This window comes from Corylus avellana, chromosome ca2, assembly GCF_901000735.1.
Source record: "Corylus avellana chromosome ca2, CavTom2PMs-1.0".
Taxonomy (NCBI): Eukaryota; Viridiplantae; Streptophyta; class Magnoliopsida; order Fagales; family Betulaceae; genus Corylus; species Corylus avellana.
Window position 1 is genome coordinate 10,163,773 of NC_081542.1, and position 25,622 is coordinate 10,189,394.

Genomic DNA, 25,622 nt, shown 5'->3' on the forward strand with positions numbered 1-25,622 from the left:
TGCCTATGTACCACTTTCATGTAATTTAAGGATATTTAGAAATGATAAATAATACTGTTAAACTCTCTATGTGTTTATCTTATAAAAATGTGATATATATGCTTAAAAAAAAAATGATATATAATATGACACAAATTTGAATATTGGCTGCCATCTACTTGAATTATCTCGTCAAACCTTTCTACTTTGCTAGTTTACTTCCGGTAGGCCTGCCTTCCTTCTTGATATTTTGCAAATATAATCGAGTAGAAATTGAGACCATTTTTTTTTTTTTTTTAATTGAAGAGAAAAGAGGTTATAAGGAGATTATGAATGACTAAATTTGAGGTATTAGCACTAAGTTTAAGATGATCAAATTCCTTTAAGGTGATATTATCCCTAAAGGGTTAACCTTTCACCTCTAAGTTTTAGTTTTGAATCAAAAAATAAGTTTTGAAGCATTAGAACCCAAATATTAACTCATAGAAATTTAGCTACCAGAAAAAAACAACAGAATTTTCATTTCCGTTTTATTTTATTTTATTATTATTATATTTTTTAGAGGCAACTACGCGTTGAACGCCTCAATTTGATAGCCGCATAGACGGACTCAATAAAATCCCCTTATTTCCTTTCCTTTTATTATTTTTTGTCTTTTCAACCATTTATTACATCACATGTACCCTTTCTGTTAGTTCTCTCTTCTGTTTTTGTTATTTTTTCCCTCTTTCTCAGCAGTCATGGCATTTAAAAACGTGGCATAGGATAAGGTTGTACACTTGAATTATAAATTAATTTTAGGGCACTTTTGTTTAACAACTTTATTTTTTTCTTCTTTAATTTCAATTTGTATCATAAATGGTCCTTAGGTAATGGCAAAAAAGAGAGATGGTACATTCGTCTAAATTTCGTCTAAAATTTGACGGAAGGTCACATTAGTACCATTAAAAAATCAACTTGTGTCCATATATTAATTAAAAATAAAAATAAATTAAAAAAAAAAAAACTGGGGAAAGAAAGGGGTGGCTTGAGGCTTGAGCCACCCCTTTGGCCCTTAGGGGGTCGGTCCGAGGGTGGCCGAACCACCCCCTTGGGGGTGGTCAAACCACCCCCAAGGGCCAACCCTAATTTATTTATTTTTTATTTTTTTATTTTTCAATTTGCCCTTGGGGATGGCTGAACCACCCCCAAGGGCCTAACCTTTCCTTTTTTTTTTCTTTTTTTTTTTTTTTTAATTTTCCGATTTTATAATATTTTTAATTTTAAAATTTTTATTTTATATTTTTAATTAATATATGGGCACGTATCAATTTTTTAATGGTGCTAACGTGACTTTCCTTCAAATTTTGGACGAATTTTAGAGAAAGGCAACATCTCCGTTTTTTGCCATTACTCATGCACCAATTTTGCAAAAAATAAAGTCATTAAACCATAGGGCTTAAAGGTATTTAACTTTTAATTTTATTATATAAAGAGTAATGTTCCTCACTAAACTCGTTCAACTATTATACATACAATAAAATTAGTCATTGCATTCGCAATAATTATAAAATAAAAATAAAAATTAGTGTCACTCCTAAGATAAAGTGTGAGAACTTCAAGGATTAAATTTGAACCATTAAAAAAGAGGAATATGATTTGACTTAGGTGCCGTAAAAAAAAACTACATAATTTTTTTTAATAATTAAAATCTTATTCTAAATTTTTCATATGAAAGAAAAATAGAGTAAAATTAAATCTAAATCATTGAAAGAATTACAATACATATGTTTAAAAATGATAGTTTCAATTAATTAAAAAAAAAAATTATATACTATATTTTTATCTCCACAAATATCTCACAATGGAGATGTGACATTCCTAACCAAATCTTGAAATTTATTTGTTTTTTTAACACCAACTAATCTAAAGCCTATCAACACTATAATTTAAAAACAAAAAATCAAATTTGCTTTTTTAAAAAAAAAAAAACAAAAAACAAAAAAAAGGAGGCTAATGAGAAATAAAGAAGAAAGAAAGAGCAACGAATATTTGATAATGAGCGGAAGAGAAGAAGGCATGGCAACCTTCACTCTCCACTCGCCGCTTCTGATAATTCCGACTTCTCTCCTCCTCTTCCTCGTCGTCCTCCTCGCCTACATCTCTCCCTTAACCCAAAACCTTCTCTCCCTCCATCGCTCTTCCTCCACATCTCCACAGCTACTCTCCCCGGCGCCTGCTCCGGCCCAGAATGTACCTCCGCCGCCCTTAACTTTCACAACTAACAAGATTTCCACCCATCTCAAGGTGACCCCATTTTTTTACACTTTCTTTGATTCCAACGCCTTATTTATATAAATATATATGATTATGGATTATTTATTTCGGTTTTTTTTTTGGGGGGGGTTGATGAGCAGAAGAAGAGCAGCGGGACGGAGAGGATTGAGGAAGATTTGGCAAGAGCACGATCGGCGATTCGTGAAGCGATTCGCGCACAAAACTCTACATCTGATGAGAAGGAGATTTACGTTCCCAGAGGATGCGTTTACAGAAATGCCTACGCTTTTCACCAGTTAAGTGTTTGTTGGTTCATGGATATATTCTTTTTTTTCTTTTCTTTTTTGTTTCATTTTAAGGGTATTTTTGTTTTTTCACTTTTTGAAGGGACAAAATACTAACTAAATATAAATGAATTGGAGAGTATCTTAATTCCTAAAAAAGAGACGGGTTTAAATTGTTAGCAATTCGAATAGTTAATAATTCAAGTAGCATATAGTTTATATGGAGCCCGACTACCCGATCGAGATGGCGGACAACCCAAAATTTGTTTTGTTAAATAGACCACATTTTAATTTTCTCACATTTACTACTAGATTTATGCACTTGTTTCTCTACGGAGTAGGAATCTCTTGTATACTCCATATGTACATGGGTTGCGTCTCTCTGCCTATTGCTTGAATATATTCAATCATCTTAATGTGCAAAATTAGAATTTAAAAGAAAAATGCTTCATTTCCATGGATTTAATTAGAGTAAAATTAAATTATGTTGTTTTGGATTAATCAGGAGTTACGTTGAGATGGTGAAGAGATTCAAGGTGTGGGTGTACAAGGAAGGAGAGCTTCCAATGGCCCACATTGGGCCCATGAGTTACATCTACTCCATCGGAGGGCAGTTCATGGACGAGATGGAGAGTGGGGAGAGCCCCTTCATGGCCCCTCATCCTGATGCGGCGCACGCTTTTTTTATACCCCTAAGCGTCAGCAAGATCGTTGACTGCTTTTACCGGCTCGAGCCCCACGTGTTTAGTAAGCGATTGGGTCGCATCTTCATCGATTATATCAGCGTCGTAGCCAATAAATATCCCTACTGGAATAGGAGCGCTGGAGCCGACCATTTTATGCTCTCTTGCCATGACTGGGTATGCCTATTTATTATTATTATTATCATTATTTTTTCATAATGATAATACTTATTGGGAGAATGACTTCTATGAATTTGACTTACATGCACTTATTAAAGTATCTAAGTCAGATCTTGACTTCTATAAAGAGGTAGTGTAAACTCACTTTTTTGTGCTCACCACTCATCAAGTGACACCTTAATATTTTAAAATAAACTTAAATTTAAGGAAAAAAAAACACTATCACGTCAAATTATTCCACCTAAATCCTTAAAAATCAATTTTATTATTATTTTTTTAAAAAAAAAAACAAAAAAACAAAAATTGCTGGGGTGGTTCGCGGGCAGAGGTGGCCATGTAGGCCACATCCAACCCATTTGGGGTGGCTGGCGATCCACCCCCATGGGCTAGGGTGGCCGTGCGTGCCACCCTCAGCCAATCTGAGAGGTATATTGTCATTGTTTTGATACTTTGAGGTATTAATTGTTGCAATTAATATTTTGGAGGATAAATTATTATTAGGATGATAGTTTTAAGGGTTTAAGCAGCATTTACCCATCTTTTAAACTGTGGGATCCATTAAAATGTCTGTTTAACCATCAAAATTTCTTTAATTTTTATCATATTTAATCCTAAAAGACCTTTTTTTTAGGTGTTTTCATGACAGTATATAAGTAGATAGAACGAATTTAGCCTACATTTTCTACTTGACTCTTCTATAAGTTAATAGGTGCTTCCTTCATTCTTTATATTTTTGTTGATTGGTTGACTTGTGGATCTTCATTTATTCCCCATTTGTTACGGCATAAAATGTTTTATTTTAGAAAATGTTTTTAGCTGAAATTATTTTTTTAGAAAAATGATTTCAGTTAAAAATATTTTTTAGCGTTTGACTTGATCAACAAATATTTTTTATATTTTCATGTAATCTCAAGAGAGATGAGAAAGAAAGAGAGCCGAATAAGACTGGAAAAAGAGAGTGTGTAAGAAATGATTTACACAAATAAGAAGTGTAAACCATTTTATGCATTATGAAATTAAGTTATTTCTTTAGTCGACTGAAACTTTTTTCAAGTTGACCAAAATAGAAGAAGAAGAAGAAAAAATCCGAAAAACATTTTACGTCCAAAACAAACTAGCCTAGCTGTCTGGTATTGCAGGTGGCTTGGACTTGCCTCATTAATTTGTTAGTAAATTTTATTCACTAATATTCTGTGCTTGTTTTTTCAGGCACCATTGATCGTAAAATATGAACCTAAGTTGTACCAGAATTTCATAAGAGTCCTATGCAATGCTAACACATCCGAAGGATTCAAGCCCATAAGAGACGTCTCATTGCCGGAATTTAACTTGAAAGGTAGCCACAACCCCAGCCTTGGCCCACCCAGGCTCGGCCTACCGCCTACAAATCGCACAATCCTTGCCTTTTTTGCTGGTGCCGCCCACGGAAACATAAGGAAGATGCTATTCAAGCATTGGAAGGACAAAGATGAGCAAGTCCAAGTGTATGAGAATCTTCCCAAGGAGAAAAACTACCACAAATTGATGGGGCAATCCAAATTTTGCTTGTGTCCAAGTGGGTCAGAAGTGGCAAGCCCTAGGGTGGTTGAGGCAATGTATCAAGAATGTGTTCCTGTGATCATTTCTGACTTCTACACATTACCCTTCAGTGATGTTCTTGATTGGAGCAAATTTGCAGTATTTATTCCTCCAAAAAGAATACCAGAGATTAAGATGATCTTGGAGGGGATTTCACAGAGGAGATATTTGATATTGCAAAAGAGGGTGAAGCAAGTAGCAAGGCATTTTGAGTTGAATCGACCAGCCAAGCCATTTGATGTAATTCACATGGTGCTTCACTCTCTATGGCTTAGAAGGCTTAACATTAAGCTAACACAAAATGTTTATTGATCAATCTGCATTATGTACATATTATAATCATTTTATACGGTAAGTTAAATTTTTTACTTAATCGTTTTATTAATTATAAACTACCACGTCAATTTATAAATGTTTTTGATTTTCGAAGCATCATTTAACTCAGTCATGTTTTAATTGCAACAATTTGAAATGATTAGGGGATTTGATTGCGAGTTCTCAATGTTTTAAGGAACAAGTTGAAACTTCTAATCATAAACTTTTGAAGACTAAATAGGTATTTGCCTTAAAATATTCAAGAATATTGTAGTTTTGTATTCACTATGATAAATTTTATTGCTCCAAAAAAAATTAAACAAGCTAAAAAGTTCTAGAAAATCTCCTACTCAAAGGAGGTTAAGCTAATTTATATGGGAAAAATTAAATTTAGTTATTAAGGTTTTTATTTGATTTAGAGAAATGATATTTTAGTTGACTCTCATATTATTGCAATACAACTATGGTGATATGACAGTGAAAATCAACTATTGGATCAATAAGAGATTATATTGCCACATCACCATAGTTGTATGGTAGTAGTACGAGAGTTTACTAAATATCATTTCTCTTGATTTAAGGGTTAAATACATTTTGAAAAATCTCATAATTGTAAAAAGGGGTGGAAATCCGTTAGTTTTATTAACAGAAGATGGACGAAGGTACCATTTCACTATTTAGCCATAACCTAAGTATCATCTATGATAATAAATGAAACATAAGTGAGAAAAATAATGGCGTTAAAACCCAGGTACCAAAAGGGTATTTAACCCTTTATTTAAATTTACTCCTTAAGTTATCAATTTTAAAAATAAAGTCATTATATTTTGCCTAAATTTCAAATAGATTCATTTGTCACTTTACCGATGAAGTTAATGGGTTGCCATATGCAATGTGTGTCTCATTTGACACGCAAGCATCTATGTCAACAGTCAAATATCAATGCCACATCAGCAAGTCACATTTTCTCATTAAAAAAAAAAAAAAAAAACCAACTCTAAATGGGTGAAACTAATTTGTTTGAACCACTTTTAGAGAAATAAAAACCATTTTTTTGTCATTGCCCCATTATGAATTAACATAATCCTCATTGCTCGCATACGTTGTTACTCAAACCATTACAGTGAAAAGCAAATTCTGACCCCTACGCGGAATAAATAATTACAACAAATTATAATATCAAATGAAATTTATTGTAATCACACAAGCGTCAAACCATACAAATACAAATCATTCAACACATCAACAACATGAATTTTGTTCACAAAGAGGAAAATTTTGACAAATCAAGAAGAAATCTTTTCGGGGCAACCAAACACATGAATTCATTACGAATAATAATTACAAGGATATAGACACTTACAACATGTAACGCTAAGACTCCTTGTGTAGACGAGCTCTTCACTCACTTCCTTACCTCCTAAATAAGCTGATAAGCGCCGAATGTTGTACATTTAAGCCCCTTAACTCGCATATGTTAATTCCTTAGCATTGTATTTTTTTTTTTACTTTGTGTTATTTTATTGTTTTCAAGTTTAAAATAAAGATACAAGAAATTTCATTGATTTTGGGCTTAAAGCACACTTTGAAAAGATTTAGAAGATGTCGTTAAGCTTAACCAATCATAATAGAGGACCTATACGATGCGATTAAGTTTAATCAAATCAAGGAAATGATTCAATTGAAATTTCTCTAATTTGAGTTAAAATCAGATTGTGGTGAAACCAGTGGCATTAGAAAGCTAACTCAAAATACTATAAATCATTGTGAAATAAGATTTTCCTAATTCAAGCGTTTGCTATGTCAAAATCGTCCCACAATATAAGGATGCAAATTTGGACGAATCTTATTCCGATTTGTATTAGGATTGCTTCCTAATTTGATTAGGAGACTTAAGTATGGTTTTTCCGAGATTCCTAGGGCTTCTAGGGTTTGTTTTACACCCTATAAATAGGCTTCTAAGCCTTGAAGAGATGTGTGCGTAATTTTAGATAGAAAATATCTTTTTGGAGGCTTGGAGAGTTGAAGAAAAGAGGAACATGAAAGGAGGCCATCCCAACACCAAGATGAGCAACTAATTCAGTAATAGGGCGTTGATATAGTCATTTTCAAGTAACAATGATTTAATTGTATTTTAATTTGAGTTTTTCTATATGCATGATAGTTGTATAACTATGAGAATTGATCTTAATGTTTATATTCAATCATTATTAAATTATTCTCTTGTTTTAGAAAGTTCTTTATATTCATTGAACTCAATCCTTCATATTTTCTGTGATTATATGAATGATTCTTGTACAACAGTTTTAATTGACATATGATCAATAGGATTTGATAGGTCATGCCTAAGGAAGACGAATTGTACTTCACTCTAGTTTAGTTGAATTTAGGTAAACAATTCGTACAAACCGAAGATGAGTTATGTTTATCCCTCGATTGTGTGTAGCCTATTAATGAATTAGATAATACACACCTAGGGAAGATGGATTGTACCGCATCTTAGTGGTTAGGTGAACGGTCTGTGCCAACCAATGATCGATCATACGTATTTCTTAACGATGATATTTTCTTGACTACTCGAGTGAGACAAGCCATATATCATGCGTAGTATGAATTTTCCTTATTAATTTATGATCGACCATTGTTATACGATTAGTGGTGAAATCAACCCTTTATTCTTTCTCTCATTAGTCATTACTATCTATCTTTACTCTTATGCATTTATTTTTAGAAAACAAAAACAATCAAACAAATTTCTTTTAATTAAGTTATATTTGATCTTGACAAGCTTAATAACAACACATGTACAGTTCTTGAAGTTCGATACCTTCAATATAGCCATATTCTACAAGGATTCGTTATATTATTAGTGGTTATTTTATTATTGGTATTTTTGTACACAAAAAGACCACGTCATAGGCTCTAGCTTCTCATTGGTTAGACTTCTTATGGACTCCTTACTACCCACTAGTAGACTTTATTGATGAATTGAACCTGGAGTGGTACTATTGTTTGATCCAAATTCCAAGAGAATGATGTGGAAGACAAGACAAAATCAAGTATGTTCTGCACGACAACGTCTTAACATGTTAAAGGCATATCCAAACACAATTAGGGTTTCATGCCTAAATCACCTGCCAGGTCCAAACATTAGCCCACATGGTAAGGAACACGCACTCTTGGATCTCCACTTATAAGAGTCGAATGTTAGATATTTAAGCTCCTTAACTTACATATGTTAATTCCTTAGCATTGTTATTTATTTGTTTTTGTGTTGTTTCAGTGTTTCCAGGTGTTTAAGGAAGAATACCAGAAATACTATTGATTTTGGGCTTAAAACGCACTTTGAGAATCTACTGGCAAAATTGGGATCAAGCCCACTCAACCCTAGGCTCGAGTGCACTTGGCCTTCCAGAACGCGGTAGAAGCCTAATTCCACCTTGGACAAGGTTTTCAGTCTCTTAGCCCAACTAGGAGGCTGTTTTCGATTTTTCTAGGACTTCCAGGGCTCAAAGGGTTTATTCTACTCCCTATAAGTAGGCCTCGAAGCTTTGAAGAGAGGTGTGTTTAGTTTTAGATGGAAAATATCTTTGTTGAGGCCTGTCCTATAAGGATTCATCCTATTGCGAGTGTTAATTTTATTATTGATTACTTTTGCACACAAAAAAGACTACATTAATTTTTGGCGTCGTTGCCGGGGACTAAAAATTGATGTGTGTGTGTTTTTTTTTTTTTTTTTTTTGTGTGCAAAAATAATTAATAATAAAATTATCACTTGCAATAGGACGAATCCTTGTAGGACAGGGTTATATAGAGGGTGTCAAACCTCAAGGACTGCACTGGTGTCATTATCAAGTTTTTTAAGATCAAATATAACTTAATTAAAAAAAGTTTGTTGATTGTTTTTGTTTTGTAAAAGTAAATGCATAAAAGTAAAGATAGTAGTGATGAGAGAGAATATGTGGTTGATTTCACCACTAACCATATAATAATGGTCAATCATAAATTAATAAAAGAAATTCATACTATACATGATATATGGCTGATCTCACTCGAGTAATCAAGAAAATATCATCATTAAGAAATAAGTATAATCCATCTTTAGTTAGTACAAACTGGCCACCTAACCATTAAGATATGATCCATCTTTCCTAAGTATGGATTATCTAATTTCTTAACAAGTTACATATAATCAAAGGATAAGCATAACCCATCTTCGGTTGGTACGAATTGTTTACCTAAATTACACTAAACTATGGTGTAGTACAATCCGGCTTCCCTAGGCAAGGCCTATCAAATCCTATTGATCATGTGTAAGTTAAAATCATTCATATAATTACAGAAAATATGAAGGATTGAGTTCAAGCAATATAAAAGGCTTTCTAAGACAAGAGAAAAATTTCATAACGATTAAATATAAGCATTAAGATCAATTCTCACAGTACAACTATCATGCATATAAAAAAAACTCAAATTAAAATGTAATTAAACTATTGTTACTTGGAAAGGGCTACATCAACGCCCTATTATAGAATTAGTTGCTCATTCAGGTGCTAGGATGGCCTTGTGCCATGTTCCTCTTCTTTTCAACTCTCTAAGCCTCCAAGAAGATGTTTTATATATAAAATTAAGCACACCTCTCTTCAAGGCTTAGAGGTCTATTTATAGGGAGTAGAATAAAACCTACGAGCCTTGGAAGTCTTAGGAAAAATGTAGACAATCTCCTAGTTGGACTAGGAGGCTGAAAACCTTGTCCAAGGTGAAATTGGGCTTCTGCCGTGTTTTGGAAGGCCGAGTGCGCTCGAGTGCATGTGCACTCGAGCTTAGGCGAGAAAGCGCTCGAGCACAGGTGCGCTCGAGCCTAGGGTTGAGTGGGCTTTATCCTAGTTATGCCAGTAGCTTCTCAAAGTGTATTTTAAGCCCAAAATCAATGGTATTTCTTATATTCTTCCTTAAACACCTTAAAACACTATTCTCAAATGTTTTCTGTTGGAAAATATTTTCAGCTTTAAGAAAATGATTTATGCTAAAACATTTTTTATTGTTTTTGGCTCGTACGAAAAATTTTCGACTGGGAATGAAATGCGAACTTTGGTGGCAGTTGAGAATGAAATGCGAGAAATAATGAATATGAGAAGAAAAAGCTTAAACTCGAAAAATTGTCTATGATTTTAAAAAAAGGAAACCATTTTACGGAAATTAAAATTTTTTTTCTAATTAACCAAAAATATTTTTGGTTTGATTCCAATTTTCAAAGGTTCCAAACACTAAAAAATAAAAATTTCAAAAAACAATTAACATCGAAACAACAATAATAGTCTTATAATAATATTTTAATAATCCTTTTGGACACGTTTTTTTTGCTCAAACTAAACTAGAGGTTGGGATAAGAAGATCCTCCAAGTCACATTCCTTCGGTGTGCATTGTGTTTCAAAAGAAAAGCAAAAAGTAGAAGAAACAAGCTGAAGCACCGGCACACGTTCTCTCTTTGAAAATTCTCGAGTCAGATATCTTAGCCCTTTGTTTTTCTTATCATTCTATACCTTTTTTCAACTTCTCTTCTTGGAAATTTCTTCGTTTAGGCTGGAAATTTGCAAAGGAAAAAATAGATAAAAGGAAATGATTTATGACTAAATAGAATATAATAACAAAATTATTTCTTCCTAACCATGATGGAAGAATTTAAAGAAAAAATAATTAAAAAACAAAATTTTTAGTTTCGTAATCATCATTTTTTCTTTGATTCTTTTCTTAAGAAACAGAGGAAGGAACACGGTTTCTTCTCCTTTAAAAGCGTCTCGGGACTGCATCGCATTCCTGTCAATTTCTTCCATCTAGACAGCCTTTGTGTCCCTCGTTGGTGAAAATCCATTTCGAAATGTTGAGATTCAATTGGTTTTTTGTTTTCAATTAGGGTTTTCGGCCAGTAATCGATCTGGGTCTGCTTCAAACTCTAAATTTCCGCTTCGCGGAGCCTAAGTTTTCTTCCGAAGGTGTTTTTGGCTGGAATTTCGATCTGGGTCTGCTTCAAAAATTTGCGATTTCGCGAAATTTAGAACCCGATCAGTTCGGAAAAGGATGGTTTCATTGTTGGGCTCGGCTTTGTTTCCTCTGACTCTATCAAATGGCGCTTCTCAGTCCGCAAGAAATGCAGTGTCTGGTGGGGGGAGGATCACTTCGAGTTGTTTTAAGCATATGAAGAAGCAGAGAAATGTTGTTTGCGCTTGCATGGCGCCTCCACGGGACTTGAGAAGAGATGAATCCTCTGCTACCAAATTCAATGTAATTATATGCATTTGAAACTCTCAACATTGTTGTTTGTGTTGGATTTTTTAATGGTTAGTTGGTAGTTCCTTCAGATTGGCTCATATGCAGAAACAATTTGTTCTATTTTTTAATGTCAAATGCTAACAATCAAATTTGGTTTCATTTACATCATCATACCGTCTTTTTGGAGATGTAATTTGTGCTATTATCTGTCTAAAATTTACGTATATGTTGTAGCTGACACTGATATCTATTGCTTGTCCATTCTCTCGTGATTTTCTATGTTATGGATGATAACCAGTTTATTAAGCTTTGGTCAAATTCACGAGCAACTCGTCTTATTGAATTTAGATTTAACTGATAGATTCTACATTGTGTTTTATAACTTTTGCTGCGGTTAAATCTAGTTACATTACATCTTATATTTTGTATTACAATCAAATTCAGTTGTCTTTATTTTACTTCCTCTATTTAGCATTCAAGTGATATTGAATTTTCACATTTTGTTCATGAATTTTTGTTTTGATTAACATATTTGCTTCATTTCTTTGTTAGTTGGATTCATGATTTGTAAATGTGTATGAATGCACGGATTCACTTCGCATGTTTCTGGTTTTCTACTTTTTCCTTTTTAAAATTTAAGTTGGGCTTTTAATTTTTATTTTCTTTTTATGGTGGCTGACAAGGATGATCTTACTAGGATTCATTTAAATCAGAGAGTTTAAGCTCTGTACGGGAGCCTGAGGATGATTCTGATGTTCTCATTGAGTGTAGAGATGTCTATAAGTCATTTGGCGAGAAGCAGATATTGAGAGGTGTGAGCTTCAAGGTGATTTTTTTTTTTTTTAAATTCAATTTCATATTATCTATCTTCAGATTGCATCCATTCAGCACATTTCCAATAATATAGACCAGACTGCATGAAGTTGATGTTGGGGCCTTCCTCCTGACTTTAAGAGTTAAGAGGTTTGGAACATATATAACACATTCCAAATTAAACATTCAATTTGTCTATGAGGAACATCATTGCATAGCTCATGGATTTTTTACATTGAAAAGTGTGCGCATATATATATATATATATATATATATATATATATATATATATTGATCACCAAAAAGTTGTTACGTTGAAGGTGACAAATAGATTCAGCCAGTGACATACAGATTTTTATTATAGGCTTAATTTTTCATGATTATTCTTGTGTTTGAATCGCTCACTGATTGACTATCTGAAGTTATGTGCGTCTTTTGGAGCTAGAAATCTGCTGCATATAATAGATACTCATTTACAATCGTTACAGATCATCCGAAGGATGTTGTAGAGAGATCAGTAGAAAAGAGCTTCTGATAAAGATACTATTTTTACTAGGAATTATTTGTTGCTGATATTTTTTTGCTAGCTCACTATCAATGCCCCTACACTTAACATTGTATTATGGATGAATAATTGAGCTTGTGATTTCATTCCTTCGATATGGTTGAGCCGGGAATACTGGCCTCAATTTTGATCATGAAGCCCTGGCTTTTGCATAGGTAAGTAGACTGTTGGATCGACCCCTAGATTCCTGGAATGCAGTTCTTGCAGGCTTGCAGCTCTAGTTTGTATACTTAAAAAGTTGTCCAACTTGGACTGCTGTAGAATTGTCCCATCAGGGATCCGTAGGTAGTATGAGTACTGCTTTAGGATTAGGGTCAGGAGTTGTAGTCCACTTGTCTTATGAATCTTTTGTGGGTAAGGTACATTGATGGGTTGTTACTCGCATTTTTGAGAAAAAAGATTTATAACATGAATCTTGAGTCTAACTTTCATAGTTATGAAAAATATTAGTCTTCACTAGCTATGGTCCTTTTGTCACATAATTTTTGATTTGGCTCTGTACCCAGGCTCTGTAGATACACTTGGTCCAAATTTTAGTTTGGAATATGGGTTAGGAGTACGGCCTATATTGAGATAACTTACTATTTTCTCTCATTCCAATTGACTAATAGCATACTAAAATTCTGGAATCTTATAGTCTTGGTGCTTTTGGGGATCAATACTGGGCAATTTTGGTTGGGAGGAGATCTCTTGCATACTTGCAATGTGCTGCTGTATTATAGTTATTTCTTTGATCAGTCACTCCATTTCCTTACGACCATGTCAATTGCTTTAATGGCTGAATTCAATGAATTTAATCATTAAAGGGTTTCAAAGTTGAGGAGGTTTACTTTGAATTTATGTTGGTTTATGTTATAGATATGGATAGGTTACTTATTTTCAATATTGTTTTGTAAAGGGTATGATGTGGTATGGACATGGCTTTCTGTCAATTATTCAAAATTGAGGATATGATATGATAGGAATATGTTAACTGATTAAATTTGTAAATATTAATATGTTTAATATTAACTGTAATCCATGTTTGACATTCATAGAAATTCGGGAATTTTAAGGATCCTAACTTTCTAAAGCACTGGACCACATATTTTATGTTTAAACCCTCCCCCCTTTTTTCCTTTAAAAGGTTTTATTTTTACCCACCAAATGTATCCGTGTGATATCCATGTTGTGTGTATGAATCCTCTATCTGTGATAAAAATTAATTTCATATTTGTATATATGTATCCAACGCATACCTTCAGTTGGTGAAAAATATGGTATCGATAAGTGTCAAATATGGGGATACAATGGCTATTTTGAAGTGTCTATGCCTCCTAACTTGGGAAGGGTTTTTTGCTGAATTCTTTTGGCTCGAGGCTTTTTCTATTTGTTTATGTGGCACTAATTTCTGTCTATCGATTTCCTTGTTGCCATGTAAAGATTAGGCATGGTGAAGCTGTTGGAATCATCGGGCCTTCTGGCACTGGGAAATCTACAGTTTTGAAAATTATTGCTGGACTTCTTGCTCCAGACAAGGTAGAGAATTGATGTCTTTCATATGCTCTTACCTTGCTTGATTGGTTTAACAGATTTAATAAGCTTGATTGGATAGACCTTCAATCTGTTACTCATTGGGTGCTCTCAGCTGACTATCTTTTGTTTAATAAGCAGGGAGAGGTTTACATACGAGGTAGAAAGAGGGTTGGTTTGATCAGTGATGAGGAGATATCTGGTCTTCGTATTGGATTGGTAGAGTTTCCTTCTGAAGCTACTTATAAAAAAGAATAAGATTTCTTCTAAGCTGTATATTACTTTAGTTATCTTGGCCTCTGAAGTTGTTGACCATTTTAATTTATTTACCATATTTCATACAGGTGTTTCAGAGTGCAGCACTTTTTGATTCTTTGACCGTTCGTGAAAATGTTGGTTTCCTTTTGTAAGAGTCATTTTCCTTTTCTCCTTAGGACTTGTGCAGATAGTGCGAGTTCTAATTTAATAGTATTTTTTTAAAGCAAGAAATCATTAATTTCTGTTAATTGCTTAGATATGAAAACTCAAGCATGCCTGAGTGTAAAATTTCGGAGCTTGTGACGGAAACCTTGGCTGCTGTTGGCTTAAAGGTATGCTTCAAATCACTCTGAATATCAGATCCTGGTAGTGTTTCAAACTTCAAATATTTGGCTTGATTGAGTGGGACTAGGTCTGCAATGACCTTTTGTACTTTATAGATGTTCAACAAATGAGTTTTCCACAAATTTCATATATTTGAAAACAGTTGGGAAGATTTAGGGACGTAATGAATTAGGATCATCTGATCATTTCAAGTCATTTCAAGTGCTAACCTGGGCAATCTAATTCTTGTAGCCATTTGGTACTAGTTTCTTATCCACTGTATTTGTAGATTGGCAATGTTGATGCACCTTAAAGTATTCCCAATTTTGTAAGTCAGTGGAAAATTGCATTTTGCAAATGCTTAAAAAATGTCTTCACCTGTTTACACCAACAACTATCACTGCTTGCCTAGCTCCAGTCCTCTTCACTCCCCTCCCCTGCCTTTAGAGATCCTAAATTTTTTAATTTATTCAAAATCTGAGTGTTTTTTAGGATGTTGAGGACCGGTTACCCTCTGAGTTGTCTGGTGGAATGAAGAAGCGAGTTGCTTTAGCTCGATCTATAATCTTTGATACGACACAGGAAGCAATAGAACCTGAGGTATGTTGAAGAAATGAATAGACTCATTGTATTCTTCTCCTACCATTGTTTTTCTGGGGCTTTCCTGCATGAGTAGTTGATGATGATAGAATATTTTTCTGAAAATTTCATTTTATTATGTTTTATTTTTTATTGCTGGAATTATATCCTTAGTATTTTCATTCTCGCTTGTAGTATATGTTTTTATCTGTTCTTTCTTGACACAGTTAACAAATTTAGATTGCAGTGCTGCATATGAATCTGGAACCTACCATGATACCAATATTCCCTACAAACTACTTAGGATTACTTATAAATTTTGATTATCAAGAGTCCTATTTATAATAGGCTGCTCATAGAGTTTTGTACATTTCTTGATTTTAAGGAAAAAGATGTAGGCTTGTGTCCCAAAAGGTTGAAGCTTCTGCTCTCCTTTTGTTGTAGGGTTTGCATGGGAAAGAGGAGGTTATATATATATATATATTAAAATACAATATAATGGCCAAAATACCCCTATAACAAATCCCTATCCCCAAGATATTCTTTTAACCCTTAGAAACTCTTCTAACACTCCCCCTCAAGTTGGAGCATATTTGATATATACCCATCTTGTTAACATGTCAACTAACTGGTCTCCAAACTTTCACGAATGGTGTAGATATATCTCTACTGAGTATCTTATCTCGAATAAAATGACAATCAACTTCAATATGCTTGGTCCTTTCATGAAAACTTGGGTTAGATGCAATATGTAAAGCTGCCCAGTCATCACAAAACAATGGGTTAGGAATCGGAGTTGAAGAACCCAATCTCCTAGAGAAAATGTTGTAGCCACTTCAACTCACTGGCATGAGCCATTGCCCTGTATTCTACTTCGGCACTAGACCGCACAACTATTATCTCTTTTTTAAGAATGTGCAATATCTTGTATTAGACCATCTATTTGAGGGAGAATTTGTCGAATTTGCATCAGTAAAACTTTCTACCCTAAGAAGTTGTGTTTGGTTTATACAATATCCCAACACTAGGAGCTCTCTTCAAATACCAAATAATATGAGTAACAACTTCCTAATGTGAAACCCTAGCAGTCACTAAGAATTGACTAACAACACTAATTGCATGAGATGCTTGGCCTGGTAATAATAAGATAATTCATATTTCTAACTAGTTAGCAATGCCTGCCAAGATCTTCAAATAATTCCCCTTCATCCTTTAGTAATTTTTTATTAGGATCCATTGGAATCTCAATAGGTCAAGCACCCAGAAGACCCATATCTTCTAACAAATAAGTACATACTTTCTCTGAGATAAATTGATACCTACCCAAGAACTAGCAACTTCAATCCCTAGACAATATTGGAGTTTTCCCAAATCCTTTGTATGAAACCTCTACTCCAAAAATTGTTTCAATCAAGCAATGCCTCCTGAATCATCTCCGGTAATCACAATATAATCGACATATATCACAAGGAGATTATAGCCTACACTAGTATGTAATTGAAATACCGAATGACCTGTCTAACATATCTGGCGACCAAATTCCAACACCACCTCAGTGAATTTTCCGAACCATGCTCTCAATGACTTGATACAATACAAAGCCATTTTTATCTTACGGACACGACCCTAATACTCCCCTTGAGCAACAAACCTAGGTGTTTTGATGCAGCGTGATGTAGCAGGTTCGCAAAAACAACACACACAAGAATTACAACTCTTCTTGAACCAAAATTCTATCAATGAATTGAGGCAAAAGGTATAAAAAACCACTCTTCAAGTGTTTCCATTGATAAACAATCAAAATGACATCAAAAGCTACGTTCTTGAGTCTCTATAACATGTATTTATAGTAAATAAAACTCTAAACCTAGTAGAACATCATATTAAGTTGGTTTTACAAAATTGGGCAAGACTTGTTTGCAATCTTGTTCGAAGGCAACTGCAAACGAGCAACTCTGTCCAAACTCGTTTGATAGCTTGTTTGAACGCAACTGGATGAGCTATTTTGTCCAGTTGTCCAGTTTTCTCTTCACGGCCTGTTTTGACCTATTTACAAGGTAACCGCCACCGCCTTTCGATGCTTCAAAATGCCGGAATAATTAGCATATGTGCCTTTTTTTATGCATAGTTTCTCTTCTACTTTTTTCCTCTCATCTATGCTGTTGAATATAAAAAATATTTTTCTGGAAAGGGAAGTAAAAGTTGTGTAAAATGCGTGCTGAGAATATCTAGTTGATGATTAGGAATGAATTTTCCAGTTGAACTGATTGTGGTTTGATGTTTGATTATTTCAATGATACTGGGGAAGAGTGTTAATATGGCAGTGTTAAGGGTTGGGGCAAATGTGTCCGGTGTCTGCACATGAACACCTTATAGCAGGGGTATCCTCAATGTTGAATTGACTAGTCTCCTCACATACTTTGTACCCCTGAACAGGTGCTGTTGTATGATGAACCAACTGCTGGACTTGATCCAATTGCATCTACTGTTGTTGAAGATCTCATCCGCTCTGTCCATATGAAAGGTGAGGATGCAGTGCGGCAGCCTGGACAGATTGCTTCCTATGTTGTTGTTACTCACCAACACAGTACTATCAGTAGAGCTGTCGACAGGTTATGCTCTGTCCAAACTCTTCAGTTTTTGTCAAGTTTGTTGCTAAGTGATTTTGCAGTGCTAAATCAAAAGGTTACTTGATATATGTAGGTTACTGTTTCTTTATGAGGGGAAGGTTGTCTGGCAAGGAATGACTCATGAATTCACAACATCAACAAATCCAATTGTTCAACAGGTACTGACAAGAACTCTTTAGTTTAATCAAAGTGATGATATATATGCTCACACGCACACACATGTATCAATGTTGAGTTTTATACATCAGTGAGATGATGGTAGTAGTTTTTTTTTTTCTGAAAAAAAAAAAAAAAAGAAAGAAAAATTCTCAGTCTTGCTTGGTAATGGTTGTAGTAGTAGTGAACAGAAAGGTGGGGAAACTTTGGATATCCTGAGAAAATAAATGTCTTGGTTTATCCACTGCATTAGTTCCAAAGCAACAAGACCGTTGACTTTCCCAATATGGTTATCATTTTCATTAGCTCTCTCCCTCCCTCTCTCTCTCAATTAACATGATAATCAATAGTATTTAGTTGGAATTTTTCATTTCTCCTTTTATGAAGTTCTTGATCTTCACGATTATTCTAATAAGCAGGTTCTTTAATTGTGTTTTCAGTTTGCTTCCGGGAGCTTGGATGGACCAATAAAATACTAGAACTTATACTGTAGTGGTATATATTAGACGAGACAGTCATTGATTCTTAGGTGTGGGCAGAGTTTCCAGCAGAAACAGGCCAGATGAAGCATGCAAATTTAGCCTCTGCCCACCATTTCTGTAGGCTTTCTTGACAAGCAATCTTGGAGCTCATCAATGAAGTTTTTGGCTTGTCAGATAAGTTGTGCCCTTGCATCTTTTGTTACAACCTTGAGTCAGAAGTGCCTGCTTTTTAACACACATGCTGAATGGGGGCCAGCAGGGTATCTGCATTGTCATCAATTTCTTGGTAATTTTGCTTCAATTTTTATTTTTATTTTTTGTTGGAACCTTTTTGGCTCCATTGCCAGAAAGATAAACTCATTCTAAACAGAAATTCATTAAAAAAAGAGACAGAATTCATCCTCAACATAAATTTGTAGAAGCGATGATATTCTAAAGGTTTCACTCCACTTATCTCTTGGATTCAAGGTTTTGTTGGTCACTAGCTGCTGGCATTATTAAATACTAAGAATATTTGGCTGCTGAGTGTGATTAGAAAAAACCAGATAGGCCTATTCTGTTTTATGTCAAAATTCCCAAATTCTTTTTATCTGTGGGGAAATAGGTTTTTGTTTAGGTTGTGTTTGTTTTGGTGTGAAATGTTTTTATTTTATTTTAAAAAATGTAGGAAAGGAAAAGATCTCCCGCACTCCCTCCCTACCGGATAGAGATTCGGTGCAAGATCCACCCCGTCCAGTAGGGCGGCAGGGGTATTGCACCTGATCTTAATCCCTCCCTTCCTCCCATCTTCTCATCCCAGTCAACGACATTGGGGTTTGGCCTGAGAGAAGAGTTGAGTTTCAACGACTAAGACACTAGATTTTGTCATTTGGGTCATTGAAATATTTATATATATATACCCATTTTTATTTTATTCTTTCCATTCCCGAGTGTTTCTGTGTTGGGTTTGTGCTAGTTGAGGGCTGATTTGCCTCGGTGGTTGGGTGTAAAAATAAATTTGTGGCGGCTTTAACGGTCGGGGTATGGTGTTAGGGTATTTTGGGCACTTTGTTTGTGGCAGATTGTTTTTTGGAAACAGGTTGAAGAAGAGTTGTATGGATTGGTGTAGTGAGGAGGAGGGAAAAGCTCCTCCCTCCTTGGCTGAGATCTGGAAGGCTTTGCAGACACTGCAGAGGAAGAGAGTTCAACTGGACATGTCAGATTTATTTTCCATTATAAGGAAAGGTCTACATTAAGTAGTTTGTCCAAGCACCACACCACATACGATCTATCTACAAAGCTCCATTTAGAGCACTATTAGCAGCCTCGCCAAATTTTATTCACCAAAATAAGACTAAAATTTTATTGGTACTCCTAAATTGAATTAAAAAATAAAAAATAAAAAGGGAAAATTATATTTTACCCCTCTCCCCAAGTTTGGAACGATTTGCAATTCGACCTCTAAAGTTTCAATTTCTATCCTTCCAAAGTTTCAAATTTTTACAATTTGACCAATTGTATCCAAAACTTTTCATATTGTTCCTAATTTTTTTTTTTTTTATAAATTTTTTTTTTTTAAAAAAAAAAAGTCAGGGTGGCTAGGCCATCTGGCCATTTTTGCAAGCTTAAATTTGTTCTTTTTTTTTTTAATAAAAAAATAAAATAAAATTAGGGGCAATATGAAAATTTTGAAATAATATTAGTCGAATTGCAAAAATTTGAAACTTTGGGGGGATGGATTGTCAAAATTGAAACTTTGGAGGTCGAATTGCAAATCGTTCCAAACTTTGAGGAGGTAAAGTGTAATTTTTCCAATAAAAAAATACTAGATGCTCTTGTATAGATTAGGTATATTGAGTGCTCTCTAATCAAAATGCTTGGAGAAAAAGGAAAAAAGCAAAAATATCCTATAACTTGAAGACAAAGCAAAATTCTTTGTAGACAAAGAAAAAAAAATATTATTTTAAAAATAGTCTTCAAATATTATGTTTAATTCTTTCAATTCTTGTGTTGATCTTCTCTATTATTATATTTCAATTTTCAGCAAAAGAGCAAAAGTAGATTTGTTAGTTAGTAGTAATTATAGAGATAAGGCATGCGCAAGAAAGTTGGTGAGATCATTTGTCAAAAAAACAAAAGAAGCTGCCAGCTAGCAAAGAAGTCAGTCCCCTTTAGAGAAAAAAGCCGAGGGCAACTTTTCTTGTTTTTAGCTCTTAATCAAAAAGGCTATAAGTCCGAGTCAAAAGGCTAACCCTATGATTGTTTAAAGTTATAAGCTTTTTACGAATGCTTATCTTTTTTTTCATATGCTCATGATGAAGAATGAGCATTATTCCAATAGGAAATGCAATATTCATTCTGGTTTTCATTCATAGAAAATGAAAACTTTTTGGAAATTTAGAATCGATCGCCTAACATAAGCCAAACAGTAGTGGTAGGTAGACTTTGAAAAGGGTTATGCTTTCTTATGTAGAAAAGACCAAAAATTTTGAAGGAAAAAATGCAAAATCATTCTCTATAGTTTATTTAATTTACAATTAACTCTTTGTGGTATTAAAACGAACTTATACGTCTTTGAAGTATGAAAAAAAAAACAATTTAGTTTCTATAATCAAATTTCGTCGACATATTTGATGAATTCCGTTATGTTTTATGTCAGTACCAATAAAATGACATGTGTCACTATTAATTTAAAAATATAAATATATAAAACTAAAAATTTAATTTTTTTTAAAAAGGAAAGAGGGGTAGGAAAATGCGGTTAATAACCGCTAACCGCCTATCCTTATATATATATATATAACATCCAAATCGACGCACCAAAACGGCGTTGTTTTCACATTATATGTATGTGAAATATAATGTGGTATGTGATGTTTTCTACGAAATCTTATTCAAAAACATTGCCTAGCCCAAAAAATAGCGTGTTCTTTTCATCTTTTTGAGAACACTTTAGCCCAAAACGTTTAAAATAAGTCCAAAAAATAGGCTCAGTGATGGTCTAAAACATTTAGAAAGTCCAAAAACTCATATAAAAAAATCGGTTATAAAACCCCCGGTTATTGGTTTGAATAACTGCTAACTGCCAGTTATAAAATAACCGCTAACCACCTAGGCAGTTGCAGTTGCTGCTATTAAAAAACCAAGGTGGTTGTGGTTAGCGGTTATAATCAATAACCGCTAACCATAATCGCTTGTGCAACACTATTGCGAGCCACCCCCTTCCCCGATGATAGCTACCAAACCAATAGCCACTCCTTCCCTTTTTTTTAAAAAAAATAATAATTAATTAATTAATTTTTTAAACAATGTTAAGGATGATGGACAGTAGGAGTAATGCTAGAAGTCACTCTTGTGTGATGTGGCTTCTAAAATTATCATTGGCCTTATGATTGATTATTATTATTGAATTTTGATTCAATGGTGATTTTAAAAACCCCTCATTCTTAAAGTAACACAAGCGTGACGTCTATAATTATTCATACAATAGTCATGATACTTACAAAATTTTGATTGCACAATTATTTAGGGGGGCCCAACTGGGAATAATGTCCTGAGGTGAGCAAGTTTAGTTGGACGGCATAGATATCTTTGTTTATGTAACTATGACTTGTGTAATTATGATAATAGGTTTTGATACGCAAGTGAGATGTATATTTTGAACACATAATGTAAATGTACACAAATTTCCTTTAAACTAGTTTGGAAGAAATTTCCTTCAGCCTAAGTGACATTAGCAATAAATGACTCTTAATATATATATATATATATATATATATATGAGAGATGACACTTGGCAATTATTAAACTAGGTTTTAAGGAAATTTTTGTCTGTGTAAACAACTACATACGTATGTATAGATGTTTATGCTTAGAGCTCTGGTGCATTTGGTGAATGTCGAGACATAGTTGTAGGGCCTCAAGAAGTTACAAAATACATAATTATTGGGGGCGTTACAGCAACAAGAGCTTCCCCTATATTCGGATTACAAGGGGGTCCTAGGTTGGATGAATTTTCCAGAGTCATTGCAAACAACAGCCTCTGCATTGAGGCTGTTGTTTAAAAACCCCAACGCAGGAGTAGTAGTCCAGGAGTATGGAGAGTGGCCAGAAACCTTGACCTTTAAGGCAAACAAGTGTTTCAGTGAGACCTTTTTGATCTGGCCAGCTAGAAACATAGCATCAGAGGTGAAGTTGAAGTTTTTATGGATGACTCTCTTGCAAGTAAACCAAATAAGGTCACAGGCAACAGGTGCAAAAATCTAGAAGTGATGGGCTTCGTGTGGAGGCTGAATAATGATGGACACCCAAAGAAGCTCCCCATGGCTAATGTATCCAGAGGCAAAGAGAACAGGCAATATTAGGGTGCTTAAGAGTTTCATCCTCTTCAGGGAAAAGAGAACAGGCAATATTAGAAAGGAGGGAAGGGATAAGGTAGAGAGATATTACCACTACAAACTAACGATTGATCACTCATCCAGATGGTCCTCAGTTTTGCAGTCTTACTAGAAAATGTGGTCCTGTGGTCAATAAAAGCCCTCTAAACCTTCACAACACATACAGAGATATCGAACCAAGATTAGTTAACATGGAGAAGTGATTGTTTAAGATAAATCCAATCATAACAAGTAAAGTTACCAAATAAAATAGAGCAACAAGAATATACAAGATAAAAGGTCTCACTCTCACAAACATTGCATTAAACTTTAGTATGGAGAATGTAATTTCTTGTTCGAGCTGAACAGAAGAGACCAACAACACCAAAGTAGAAACTAACAAAAAAGCTTAGACAGAACACCCAAACAGAAATCGGCCCTTCCACCATTGCATCCTGAAATGTCTTCCCAGGGGCTGCTGGAAGGCTCGCGGAGTCGCACCTTCCACTGGAGTTCTCCACGCACAAGTCGGGATTTCCAGCAAATGCACCTTGAAACCTCCAATACCCTTGTTTCTTGGGAACAAATCCGGAGAAACAATTATAAGACAAGTTCAAAAGGGTCAGATCTTGAAGACTGGAAATGTTTCCTGGGACCTGACCTGATAAAGAATTATGCGACAAATCCAAGGCCTTTAAGCTGCGCATCTTCTCTAAACCTGGAACTTGACCATCAAGAAAATTGTGTGACAAATTCAGGTATTCCAGGCCCTGTAGCCCAAATAGACCCTCTGGAATCTCTCCATGTAACAAATTGTTGGATAAATCAATTCCAACTTTTGAATATAGATGGTAATTGAAGCTTGATTCATTGCTGTCAGAGATGACCACTGAAACTTTGATGTTCACATTAGGCATTATAAATATTGGCTCTCTAGGCACTCTACCAATGTCTCCATTGTTAAAGTTTAAACTAATGTTGAAGTTACCATCCGCTATGAAGCCAGAGAATTTGTTGCCTGAGAAATCTACTGTCTGGATTGCTTCGAAGGTAAAGAGCCAATTGGGTAGATTTCCATTAAATTTGTTCTGAGCCAAGGAGAGAAACCTTAGGTTTGACCATCTGGTTATCGCATCATTCAAGATTCCAGAGAGATTGTTGGAGCTAAAATCTACAAACTCCAGAGATTTACATCCTGCCAAAGTTAGTGGGATCTCACCAGAAATCATGTTGTTGCTAACATCTAGTATCTTCAAGCTATCCAACGCATCAAGCTCCGGATGAATTTCACCAGAAAGATTGTTATTATTGAGTATCAATGCAAGTAGCTGAAAGCACCCAACAATGTTTAAAGGAATTGAACCCGATAAAAGATTGTGTGAGAGATCAATCACTTGGAGATAAGTCAAATTTCCTATCCTTGCAGGAATTTCCCCAGTAAGAAGATTGTGTGAAAGAAACAATGCCTGCAAGCTTTTCAGTTCCGTTATCCTCAATGGAATTTCTCTCGAGAAGCGATTGTGAGATAAGTCAAGAAGAACAAGTCCTGATTTCTCAGTCGTCTCTGCAATCTTGCGTGGTAGAGGACCCGACAAATCATTGTTACTGAAATCCAACACAAGAAGCTTCTCCGAAAACACAAGTCTAGGAGATATCTCATAGTTTAAGTGATTGGATGATAGGTTCAGATGTGTCAAAGCTCGAAGTGAAGCAATACATGTGGGTATTCCTCCAACGATGGAATTGTTAGCTATATTCAAAATATTGAGGGACTGAGTAGAAGCAGAAAGACAAGGCAAAGTACCCGAAAACCGATTGGATCCAAGATTCAGCACAATCAAAGATTGGCGGAAATCGTGAAGATAACCTGATAAATAATTGTTCCCAAGATCCAAATGCTTTAAAGATTTCAAATACAACAAGCTCTCGGGAATTTCCCCTCTAAAAGAGTTGAAACTCAGGTCGATTTTTTCCAAATTTGTTGAGAAATTACCAAGCCACAAAGGAACAAGTCCTACCAAATCTTGGTTCCCACTCAAAACAAGTTCTTTCAAATTCCTAAGCATCATGAGATTGTCAGGCACAACACCAAGAAACCTATTGTGACTAAGATCAAGGGCTTTGAGTCTAGTTAAATTACCAAAACATGATGGGATTGGGCAGCTAAAGTTGTTGTGGGACAAATTCATGTATTCAAGAAATGAAAGTGAGCACAAGTTAGGGTGAAGCTGGCCTGACAGGTTCATGTTGGTCAAGCTGATTGAAACCACCCGGCCGGTCCGGTTCTCACAGGTGAGCCCGGTCCAGATGGTGCAGTTAGACCCGACCCAGCTTGACAAGCTTTGGTTAGGGCGGTCGACCCGTGTTTTGAACGCTAGAAGCGAGGCTCTGTCTCCTGGGTG

General features: G+C 34.8%; 3 protein-coding genes across 3 annotated transcripts; 2 read left to right on the top strand and 1 right to left on the bottom strand.

Moving 5' to 3' along the window:
• The first annotated feature begins 2,032 nt into the window (after window positions 1-2,032).
• Window positions 2,033-5,310, top strand: LOC132172718 (probable glycosyltransferase At5g20260). Its single transcript, XM_059584275.1, has 4 exons — window positions 2,033-2,265; window positions 2,376-2,530; window positions 3,025-3,379; window positions 4,592-5,310. The coding sequence occupies exons 1-4, from the start codon at window positions 2,038-2,040 to the stop codon at window positions 5,270-5,272; spliced, it is 1,419 nt and encodes a 472-aa protein (XP_059440258.1). The 5' UTR covers window positions 2,033-2,037; the 3' UTR covers window positions 5,273-5,310.
• Window positions 5,311-10,717: 5,407 nt separating this feature from the next.
• Window positions 10,718-19,382, top strand: LOC132168776 (protein TRIGALACTOSYLDIACYLGLYCEROL 3, chloroplastic-like). Its single transcript, XM_059579809.1, has 10 exons — window positions 10,718-11,558; window positions 12,244-12,372; window positions 14,347-14,442; window positions 14,578-14,655; window positions 14,781-14,842; window positions 14,951-15,026; window positions 15,511-15,618; window positions 18,034-18,209; window positions 18,301-18,385; window positions 18,824-19,382. The coding sequence occupies exons 1-10, from the start codon at window positions 11,355-11,357 to the stop codon at window positions 18,860-18,862; spliced, it is 1,053 nt and encodes a 350-aa protein (XP_059435792.1). The 5' UTR covers window positions 10,718-11,354; the 3' UTR covers window positions 18,863-19,382.
• A 3,755-nt stretch (window positions 19,383-23,137) lies between these two features.
• LOC132169030 (receptor-like protein CLAVATA2) lies at window positions 23,138-25,622 on the bottom strand (the record flags this gene model as incomplete). The annotated part of the gene is made up of 2 exons (XM_059580118.1): window positions 23,138-23,390; window positions 23,528-25,622. A coding segment is annotated over one exon (2,079 nt), but the record flags the coding sequence as incomplete, so codon positions are not given.